Below are 12,093 nucleotides of genomic sequence, written 5' to 3' on the forward strand. Positions count from 1 at the left end.
TTAAGCCGCCGGTTCAGAAAAACCGCCGGTTTTTTCGGTTTTCTCGGTTTACACCGGTTTTGACCGGTTCGCACCGGTTCAATGACATTTCCGATCCAACTATTGAACCAGACCGGTTACCTGACCGGTTCCCGGTTCGACCGGTCCGACCGGCCGGTTCGGTCCGGTTTTTAAAACTATGAATAACATTAATCATAATTAAAATCTCCGTATGCTCTTAGGTGTTTTTGAAGGGAAATGAATATTTTAATGAAAATACTAATGAGTGTTTTGAGACATTTTTTAAAGCTTTAAAGTAGCAATTTATATATATATATATATATATATATATATATATATATATATATATATATATATATATATATATATAAGGGGAGAATGAGATCGGAGGTAATCAGGTTATTTCCATAAACAATTTTTTATCTCAAATCAAAAGATTTGGAGGGAAGAGAGAAGAGTTATAATAAAGATTTTTTTTTGGTTTCATCAACAAAATTACCCTTATTTTTTTATTAAAATCTTAATTCGTTCTTAGTAAATATTAGCAATCATTTTTATTAGAGTTCCTCCTTTTCTTTCCGACTAACTCTATTATTTTTATTATTAAGATGAACAATTCTTAAAGTTTTTATTTTTTCATGTGTGTTATTTTATTAATTTTTATTTATTATTTTGCACTCTCATATATTTAAAATAGAGAATAATATTCATACACTATCAGTGTAAAGTTATTTTACACAATCAACCAATAAAAAGTCAACATATGTCATTAAAGGTTTTTTAAAATAAAAATGAGGTATAATTGGATACATGTTTGTGATTGGTTGGCGGTGTAAAATTATTTGAGTGAAGACCCATTTTAGTCCCTCACAAATATTACACGAGTCAAATTAGTCCCTCACAAAAAAATTGACCCAACTTAATCCCTTACAAAATTTAACCGGATCATATTAGTCCTTCTGCTAATATTTTTCTCAAATCGGTTTTTTCTACTTCTAAACCGGTTCTTTTCATACTTCTAAACCGTGACTGGACTGACACGGTAGATTTTTTTTAAATACTAAATTAATTTTTATTTTTAATTTCATTTTTAAACAGTTATCAATGAATAATATCAAAAAAGCCAAAATTATTTCTTATAAAGTAATTTTTAAACAAGTAATTTCCATGATTTCTACTAATATTAACAAATTCTATACATAAATTTTTACCTATGAGGTCTCAAATCCAAGTCCCTTCAAGTTAAATGATTTTCACTTTACAACTAGACAAATCAATTTCTATCGTTAATAAAGTGATTATCATTTATAACTAGAAAAATCAATTTCTATTGTTAGTAAAGCAACTATTATTTACAACAAGACAAATCAATTTCTATTGTTAGGAAAGTGATTATCATTTACAACTACACAAATCAATTTCTACGGTTAGTAAAGTGACTATCAATAACAACTACACAAATCAATTTCTATGGTTAGTAAATTAAAGTGGCTATCATTTACAAATAGACAAATCAATTTCTATTGTATTAAATTGACTGTCATTTAATCTGAAGAGACTTAGGTTCGAGACCATATTGATACAAATTTTGTATTTTTTATTTTAAATTTAGAATTGTTTAAGATTAACCACGTGGGTCTGAGTTCAACTCCTTAAGAAACAATTTTGGCTTTTTTATATTATTAATTTATAATTTTTTAAAAATGAAATTTAAAATAAAAATCAATTTAGTATTTAAAAAATGAAAAATAAATAAAATCCAACGTGACAGTCCAGTCACGGTTTAAAACTAGAAAAAAACCGATTTGAGAAAAATATTAGCAGAAGGACTAATATGATCCGGTTAAATTTTGTAAGGGATTAAGTTGGGCCAATTTTTTTGTGAGGGACTAATTTGACTCGTGTAATATTTGTGAGGGACCAAAATGAGTCTTCACTCAAATTATTTTAAGCTGCATGACTTCTTTTTTCTTTGAAATATTAAACATATCTTTGATTATCTATATTATTTATAAATGAGTTTTTTTTTTTTTTGTGAATAACACTTTACTTTTATTTTATTTAGCATGATTGTTATAATATTTTAAAGGTTAAAAGATAAGTTAGTTTTGAAACCTCTTCCCCATCTCGTGAATTAAAACATATATTTGATTAAAAAAATTCTTTTTCCTTCGCTCCCCATTTTCGAACCAAACATATATTTAATTATAATATATTTATTCACCTCTCCTCCCTTCTCATCCCCTTTATAAAAATTCCTTTCTTTCTCTCTCATCCGTTAAACCAAACTTACCCTTAGACTTTGTTTGAGAGTTTGGACATCTACAATATAAGAAAGTTAGATGTTCTGGAAAGGACCAGAATGCCCCTTTGGTTATATGGCTTGCCACGTGGATGTGTTCTTTGCAATTCTTTGAATACCTACTCTTTCTATTCTATGCTACAGCAAACGACTTCCACCATCTCATTTCTCTTTTCTATCTCTCTCTACATCTTTGTTATCTCTCTCTTCTCTTTCTTCATCTCTCTTTCTACAACAAACCCTAATTCCCTTAATCACAAAATTTGCCTCATTTTTCTCTCCTCATTCATCCTATCGTTCTGCTTCTTCTTCAAACTGTTTTCGACAATTTTGATGTGATGGTTTCTACTTTCGGACAAAGCGGACTTCGACGGTATTTGTTCTTCGTCGTCAACCTTTGTTATTACTCACAAATATTTGATTTTACATAACAGATCTTCTTCTTAGATTTGGTGATTTAGATTTAGATTTAGTTTTTTTTTTGTTATTTCAGGTTTAATGGTGTTGGCTCAAGCAAAAAAAGGGGGAGATTTGCGGCAGTTTGGTAAGAAAAGCTTCACTTTTTATATTTTAGATCTGGGTCTAATTGTTTTAAACTGTTTGGAGATTTTATCTCAAGGACGGTTAAGCATCTGGAAGAGTTTTGGTTAAAAATTAATTTTGTTGTTTATGAAAGTGGTTTTGCTTCGACGTGCGGTTTTGCGGTGGTAGATTTGTCGTGGCGGCAACGCATTTCCGGTGGAGATTTTGATATTTGTAAGCGATGATTTGCTATCAACAATAACCGGATTTGATTTTTTTGAAATATTTTGTGCAACAATAGAATCTGGAAGAGGACTCTGAGATACAGAAGCTGGCTTTTTTTCCAGATCTGACCCTTCCATGGGCTTAGGGTTTCAGGAGATCTCGGTCGCAAGGTCTTTTCCAATATGGTATGTTTCAAGTTCCAACCAATGTTTTGTTGTTCTATAATATTCATTGTTAGATTGTTGTATTATGAATCTTGGTACAAAGACTCTTTAGTTTGGCTGAACCAACTTTTGGTTTCTGTTTGGTTTTGTTTTTTGCAAGAATTTTTTGTTGTGGTTATGCGGATTGGTTAGCAGAATTTTGTGGGAAGTGGCGGTTCGAGTCGGTGATGCAGCCTGTTATAACAACCTGTTATGGCAAATGAATGTTCTTTGTCATATTGTCTTTTGTGTCATATCAAACTTAGTTGAAAGCATTCTACAGTTTATTTCTTTGTATTTCCCTAACACAGTTTGTTTTGTATAGATGTTATCGGTGTCATTGACACCGTGCTTTACACTCAGCAAAACTCCGGAGGGAAGAAGCCACAGAGTGTAAATCAATTTCAATCTCAACATAATCTGCTTCTCTCTTTTAGGTAAATTTGGAGCTTTATTTGCATCAATACCGTTCCTATATTTGCTGTTATATATTGCATTTTATTTGGTCTTGTGGGTAAGCACAAATAAATATTTGGATTTTCTTAAGTGTCAATAATATTTTACCACTCTATCTGTCTCTGTGAATATCTATGGAGCTATTACAATTGCAGAATATGGTGAAGCGCGACCATTGCGGTAAGTTCACTATTGTTAATTCTAAAAGTACAATTTATTGCAAAAGTTTGTTTACTAATTTTATTGGTATTTTTGTGATAGGAACTTAGATATATTATGAAAATAGCTATGGAAACAAGTGAACTTCGATAAATCAGGACAGCTGCTAGCAGCTTATGACTATGGGGATCCATAATTTAAGTCATGAATTTACACCTAACAATGCGACGTGTACAATTTTGGAGTTGATAGGTTAGAACTTTTGACTGGCCGCCAGTCCAATGACAGGTGAGACTAATTTGATACATATCACCTTCTGTTTGAACTAAACTTGCATAATTGATATAAGGCTTAGAGTCCGAGTTTTGGAATTCGAGAGAGCAATCCAACGCGTTGCGACTGTGCAGAAAACAATTTTTGTTGTACAATCACAACTAATTCTATCCATCTTAAAGTTGTGGTTTTTCTAATGGTTTTGATCTCAATGGATTTGCATTTGCTTATGGTTTATGGTCTATTTTGTGTTTTATGCTCTCGATGAACTCGATGATGTTATGGAAATCATAGATAATGAGGCGGAAATACGTATTGCTGCATATGTTCGGCAACTGCGCGATAATGAGGCTGAAGTACTTATTGTTGCTGGAACACCAATGAATTCACCACTATGTAAATCTTAAGAACTGTCTAATACGTATAGCTGCAGTAAATTGTTTAACTTTTTAAATTTTTTAGGAAATCGGCACCAGATGAGGTAGGAACTTATGTTTATGTTGAATGTTTCAAGTTTAAAGGTAGTCCTTGAGCCCTTATATTTAAATTCTAAATAATGGCTTTAATACAACACTTTCAGGTACTCTGTTACTGCACATCAAAATTTGAAGGTATCATGATGTCGACGCCGACACTAAAACATAAGTGTTCCTCATACATCCCTTTAGTTTAGTGTGGCTCTATACTAGAAGTGGTGTATGAACATTTTAATTTCAGGAGGTGATTCCTATATATGATTATGTTTCCGTGTGACAGTGATTCCTATACTTTTTTGTAGCAAAATGTACAATAACGGATCAACTCGCAAGGAAAGTTCAACACCGACATAATGGATAAAAGTGAGATAATTTGAAGGGTGAGTTAGTAAGAATCTGTAAATAAATTCCCAAATCAAAACTTCATTTAATACCTTTGGAATTATGTTTTAATTTTGTTGGTCTATTTTTGTTTTTATATATCAAAATATAAAAGAATTGTATATTGCTCCTCAGGCATTTGGCAGCAAGACTGGCCCTTGGCATTTGACAAAAATGTATGCTCTTCTATGTATAAAGTGATATTGTGACTATGTGAGAACCTTTATACTGGTTGGTAATTTGTGTGTGACTTGATTGGTTGTATGGCAGGCCAAGAAGAATGAACTGGAAAACAAACCTTAGGAGATTATATCCATGGTGATGATTTTGGCTACTCCTCCATACCGTATTGTTATTGCAGTTGTGATTTAAAACTTTGCATTTTAACTGACACATACTATTGTTTTGTGGGGGTTAGTAATGGTTTTGGTGATGAGTTAGTTATGTGATACATGCAGGAATTTAGTGAGTGGTGGGAAGTGGATCACTATTTGAGTGCAAGTGGTTACCTTGGAGACAATATTCACCCTTTTTGTGGCTCTGTCTAAGGATAAGTGTAACATTTCAAATGAAGAGTTCCGCAGGTATATCTCTAACGTGGAATATGAGGTTATGCATCATCTTTGTGGCGGTTTCAAAGGAGGTTTTGATGAAAAAAAGTTCAATAGTATGCCTTGATTAAAGGTGCAGCGGGGAAATAACTAATAATGAAATATGAAATTATGCATCATCTATGTGTATGTAAATAACTAACTTTTTTACTTTTGAAATGAATGTCCTAACAGGGTGCCTTGATTGAAGATGCAGCGGGGAAAATCAACAGCAAAATAGCAGTCACAAAGTGGTATTAGGTTTTAACTTGGTATCAGTTTTTGTACGGGTTCATTTGAGAGGGGCTGCATTTGAGAGGGGGATGGATGAATTTCGCTGTGCTGCATATTCCATTGTATTCCATTGAATTCTTTACTTTCATTTCAAATTGAAAATCATTGGAATCTATCATCACTTTAAATAGTTTGCCAATATATTACTTGCCCATGCTGGCCCAGGTGGAGGAAAAGGGCTAACAGAGTCTGCTATAGATATTTTCTATCTGTTGTCGATAAGAAACTATGGCATATGAGGACATTCCTTATTCCTTTAATAAGTGTTAGAATTTTTATTTTTGAAACTAAGTCATGTTTTAGTTAATAATACTAATGCGAGACTATTATAATAGTAGCATAGCACGGGTCATATGATTCTTATTGTAATTAAGTTTTATCTACATAAAATGTTGACAATATTGAAAGAATGTATCCGAAATGTTATAAATTTTTTGATGTTGACTATATACATGCTTTTTATTTAATTATTTATACAATATTATTATTTTATATGATGTTTTTGGTTATTAGCTTTTGAGTATCAATTAGTTAAAAATAATTATTTATTACTATTGGTTGAAGTGTTGCAATTAGTAGAGTGAAAATTACACACTTTTAATATTAGAAGGTAAAGTCATTTATCATTATAAATTAAAGATAAAGTTTACAAATTATATTCCTTTATAAGATTAAAAAAGTATTGAATATATAAATGAAGAATGTTGATGATTGGGATTACGTGATTTGCAGCATAACTATAATGTAAGACTGTATATTTATTTAGTTAATCGCAGTGTATGCAGTGTGCAATTTATTTAGTAAATATATTAAGTATTATATGCAGTTAAGAGTTTAATTTTGAATTCTTGATTATAGAAAAATTCAGTTGAGTTTTAAATAAATTAATTTGTGTGGCCAACATCCTTTTCAACAAAAATTAGTCACAATTAATTATAACTAATAGAGGTTGATATTTCATATCTACAGTATGATTATTTTAAGAAAAACATACATTAAAGCAAAGCATCCCACACCATATCACACGAACGCACTGATAGTACATCAATATTGTATAAACACACGTGTAACCAAATTAAAATTCGTGTGAATCCACGGGTAACACATCAGTACCATGTGAACGCGGATAAAAAATATTTTTAATTTTTTTACTTAATACTATATGTATCTGAAAAACCCAGTCCAACCCACACCAGAACCCGTGCGGACGCACGGGTAATCAGGCCAAAATCCGCGTGAACGCACGGGTAACACACCAGTACCATGTAAAATTATGTTTCCACTGATTTTAAACTAATTTTAATTTTGAATATTTATTTGTCTCATTTATTAAACTTTACAAATGTTTTTATTATTACAACTCTATCGATCTTAAAAAAATATTTTATTTTTCTGTTTTTCACAATTAGTTTTTAATAGTTTTTCTTAATAATAGAAGTTTTTAAAAAGGTATACAGTTTTCTCGCTGTTTATATTTTTTCTTTTTCTCATGACAAACTGGTGACATATCCGCGGTCCACACCAGAAATGAAGAACCTTATCGACGTGTTTTCCAGCGATATTCTGAGACACCATATGAATAAAAAATCAACATCCACAAATTTAAAATAGAAAAACTAAGAAAATCATTGGATTGGAACTTTCATCGAACACTTTGCAAACAACTCATTTCATTAGTGACTGAACATGGCTCTTCAGAAGTTACATGAGAAGAAGACTGAAACAGAGGTGGGTACCTCCTTTTCTTGATATGCATTCACAATTGAGCTATAGACACCATTTCACAATATTCCAGATTTGGATGGAAATATTCCTCTATGAAAAAAAATTTTGAAAAAATTTGAAATTTATTGACCATTTTTAAAAGTATTTGAAAATATAAAAGTCATGCTAGGAACAAAAATATAATGTTTAATTAAAATCTATGATTTTATTAATAGTGAATCTCAGTATTTATGATTTCTTTTTTTAGTTAGTTTTTATATCACTAATACTAAAAAAATCTAAAAATAATTTTTTAATGTATTAAAAAATAAAATAAATGATTTTAACAGGAGAACATTCATATCTTATTCATGTTGAACTATATATTATTCATATAAAACCATTTTGATAATAAATAGAAAATATGTTGATTTTAGTTTATAAATTCTAAGGCATGACATTATATGAAAAGAGAAAATATCTTGATCTAAATGTTTTTACGGGTACTAGACATTTTTTTATACATTTAATTATTATTTTTTAAGGTACCAGACATTTTTCTATGCATTCAATTATTATTTTTTTTACGGGTACCAGACATTTTTTTATACATTTAATTTTTATTTTTTCACGGATACTAGACATTTTTTATACATTCAATTATTATTTGTTCACGGGTACCAGACATTTTTCTATACATTTAATTATTATTTTTTCACGGGTACCAAACACTTTTCTATACATTCAATTATTATTTTTTTCATGGGTACCAGACATATTTCTATACATTCAATTATTATTTTTTAACGGGTATCAGATATTTTTCTATTAAAAAATGTATATCTGAAACAAATGCGCGTCACATACCAGAACCCGTGCACACGCACGGGTTAGTTACTAGTTAGGAGTAAAAAAGAGGACTTCGAAATTTTTTTTTAAATATAGTTTTTTTAATCATTTTTTGAAAAAAATACTTTGTTAAAAATGATAAAATAATATTTATTATTAATGTATTTTTAGTTTTGAAATACTATTAAAACAAAAATTATATTTTAACAATTTTTTTAAACCTTTTAAAATCGCCATTCAATACAATTTTTAAATTCCTCAAATTAGAGAATTTTTGGTGTTATACAGAAATGCAAACCATCTAAAATCCTCCTGACCAAAATCTTTCTATTTTTTCTACATAATCCTTCTTATTTTACAAAACTCTTCCCTCTCTTTCCCTTCCCTTTCCCCTTCAAACTCACAAATAAAACTTTAAGATATAAGAGGTTAATTTTTTTTATATCACTATATGTAGTTTCTTGGAATTTTTATCGAAAATATGATATGAACTTCATCACTCAACGTAACAATTATAAATATACCCACTTTTCCCTCAACTTATTCACATCAATTCTTATCACTCTTCTTTTCAAAAAAAAATTCTTATCACTCTTACATAATTTTTGGGATGGTATCTGATAATCAATTTCGTAGGATTCCTAGTCTTGGGTCGAAACGGAACCTTGGTGTTACAAAACAAGCATCAAATAGGTATATTATATTCTTCTTTTTTTTTTAATGTTTGTTTGGTTTATAACCACTTTTTTAAAATTTAATCTTCTCCATTATTGTGTGTAGTGGCCTTCAATATGTGTTTAACACTCTAAGGATGAATGCTCATGATTCCCACCTCATGGAATCTTTCATTCGAGGGGTGGTAAGAAGGATATAAATTCTCTTACTATTTTCGCCCTTATGAATAAAATTCTTTGAGATTTTTTCAGTATTTCAATGACCAGAAAAGAATACAAGTATCTCATGTTTTTGATGAAAGTTATTTTATTCGTTTATGTTCCTAAAATAGGTAAGAGATGTGGTGGAAGAAAAAATCCAAGAGCGTCTCCGCTCAAGGTTTGTTTTTCATGTCTGAACAAAACTAGCAAGAACCCTTTGTTTACCCAGATAATTTTTTTTGATAATATATATATATATATATATATATATATATATATATATATATATATATATATATATATATATATATATATATATATATATATATATATATATATATATATATAAAAATTTGAAATAAATTATTTAATTATAAAATGAATAATAATATAAATTTAATTTTAACATTTGAAAATAAAAATTTAGTTTTTCATATCACAACAAAACTAGCAAGGTCACAAATTATAATTTTAGTACATTTTTTAATGTATTCATCATTTTTATTGCTTTTTATTTTTTTAATGTTTTTTATGTTTGTGAATTTTGATGCAGAGAAAATGTTAATGAAGGTGGAAAATCTGGAGCCAGATCCTTAGAGTTGCGTTTTATTAATAATAATAAGTTGCCAAAAACGACTTTTACTAAAACCAATATAATTCCCAATGATGAACCACTTCAAGTTGCATTATTTGATGTTAGATCTAAGTCAATAGTCAATGAGGGTCCCTTGTCCTCAATGAAGATACAGATTTTTCCTATCCAGGGAAAGTTTGAATCTGTTGATGATGAAGATTGGACTGAAACTGAGTTCAATAATAATATCTTGCATGAAAGAAAGAATAAAGAGCCACTGTTGGATGGAGATAGGTTTGTTACTCTTGAAAATGGAGTTGCTTCTATTTCTGAAATCAAGTTCACTGATAATTCTGGATGGGCAAGAAACAAAAAGTTCAGCTTAGGAGCAAAAGCTATGAAGAATGGAGAGAATATTAAGGAAGGTAGAAGTCAAGCTTTTAGGGTCAAAGATGTCAGAGGAGAAGGTGAGTTTTATTAATTGTTCACATATGTTTTTTTGTTGTTGTCATGTTTTGTTTTTGTTTTTAACATGTCTTTTGGTTTGGTCAATGAAGCTTACAAGAAACATTATCCTCCATTCTTGAACGATGATGTGTGGCGTTTGAAGAAAATTTCTGAAAATGGACCATTCCGCGACCGACTCCGTAGCAACGGAATTCATACTGTTAAGGATCTACTGAGGTTACTCATAACCAATGAATCTTCATTACATGAGGTAAGTGATTGTTTGAAATTACTTTTTAAAGTGAATCAACTTCATGAGATGAGAGGAAAAATAGTTAAATCTTCGCGTATAATTTGAAACGCTAATTGAATGTTTTTCTATTGAGATGTAGAAATTTGAAAAAATTCAGAAGAAGTGCTGGTGTGATATTATAGAACATGCCCGATCGTGTGTTGTAGATGATACCATGCTTTACAGCTATGAGATGATTGGACAACCAGTACTGCTGCTGTTCAATGTGATCTATGAACTTGTTGCTGTGACATTTGATGCACAAAAGTTTTATTTACCGGATGATCTCACACTCACTCCGAACCAGAAGGTTAGATAATATGTAACGTATCTTTTGTTATAGTTTAGTCTTTGTTTGAAAGGAAAATAGTGAAAATGTTTATATTTTTTTATTTCTTTAATTTTACAGAAATTGGTAGAGATTGTGAAGCAAGATGCATACAAAAACATTGGAAATTTAAGAGAAATTGATGAGGCTGTATTGAACTCCATAAGCTTAGAAGCACGTATAAAATCAACACAGGATCTGCAAGGTTATGTTGAACCATTTATCTCTAGTTCAAATGTTAATGATGGAATGCAAAATGTTGAGATCAATATTGATCCGGTTCCAGACATAAGAGAAATACCAGGAAACAATTATGATGTTTCATTTGGTAATTTTGATGAAGCTGAGTGTAGCACTTTGGTTGATTTCCTCAATTCTGATATGAATATTACATCCAACAGTGAGAAACCAAAAGCAGTGTGGTGTAAGATTCGTGCTGTTGTCAAATGGAGAATATCAGGGAAAACAAGAGTTGCAGCTGCCAAGAAGAATGAACATTTGCCTATTTATAAGGTTTATGATATCAGTGCTATTTTCTAAAGTTTATGTTCTTGAATTTCAATTACAGTGAAGAGACGTGCAAGATGATAAGAGTCCTCCTGTCCATTATATTATAGTGTTAACATAAGAGTCTGTAAAATAGTTTTATAGATAGTGTCTATCATCATTCAAATTTACTATGTTTATGTAATATTGAACAAACACATATCAATGTGATAATATTTTTTTAATATTTTTTTAATTGTTTAAAGTCATGTGGAGTCTTGTGTAATTACCACCACACTAAAATTAACAAGAACATTGAGTGAAAGTAACAAAAGTAAAAGTGTTGGTAATGTTGTATACAAGCATTCTTTGAAATAGGGAATAATCATGTTGGTACTGGATTTAAACTTCTCTTTATTGATTTGATCTCTAAGGTATGCAACATTGTCTCAAATCCTATCTATCTTCAAATGAGATGTATCTTTCTCAAATCCTGTCCATGGCAAATGAGATGGCTTGCTAGGTGGATGACTGACTTATTATCTATCTTCAACTTGACTGCAATGTTAATGTTGATCTTCAACTCATTCATTGACATTCAGTTATGATGCAGACCATAATTAATTTTTTTAATGAATTTTTAGATACCTAATCAAA

At 30.2% G+C, this 12,093-nt stretch overlaps 1 protein-coding gene and 1 long non-coding RNA gene across 2 annotated transcripts; both read left to right on the forward strand.

Moving 5' to 3' along the window:
* Positions 1–4,897: 4,897 nt before the first annotated feature.
* LOC131612792 (uncharacterized) lies at positions 4,898–5,904 on the forward strand. Its single transcript, XR_009287482.1, has 4 exons — positions 4,898–4,996; positions 5,133–5,173; positions 5,268–5,681; positions 5,783–5,904. It is a non-coding gene; the product is annotated as an uncharacterized LOC131612792 (long non-coding RNA).
* A 2,900-nt stretch (positions 5,905–8,804) lies between these two features.
* LOC131610523 (calmodulin-binding protein 60 B-like) lies at positions 8,805–11,763 on the forward strand. Its single transcript, XM_058882487.1, has 7 exons — positions 8,805–9,127; positions 9,215–9,293; positions 9,441–9,487; positions 9,863–10,350; positions 10,441–10,601; positions 10,723–10,932; positions 11,032–11,763. The coding sequence occupies exons 1-7, from the start codon at positions 9,045–9,047 to the stop codon at positions 11,488–11,490; spliced, it is 1,527 nt and encodes a 508-aa protein (XP_058738470.1). The 5' UTR covers positions 8,805–9,044; the 3' UTR covers positions 11,491–11,763.
* Positions 11,764–12,093: the final 330 nt, after the last annotated feature.

The sequence above is a fragment of the Vicia villosa genome, linkage group LG6 (genome assembly GCF_029867415.1).
Source record: "Vicia villosa cultivar HV-30 ecotype Madison, WI linkage group LG6, Vvil1.0, whole genome shotgun sequence".
NCBI lineage: Eukaryota > Viridiplantae > Streptophyta > Magnoliopsida > Fabales > Fabaceae > Vicia > Vicia villosa.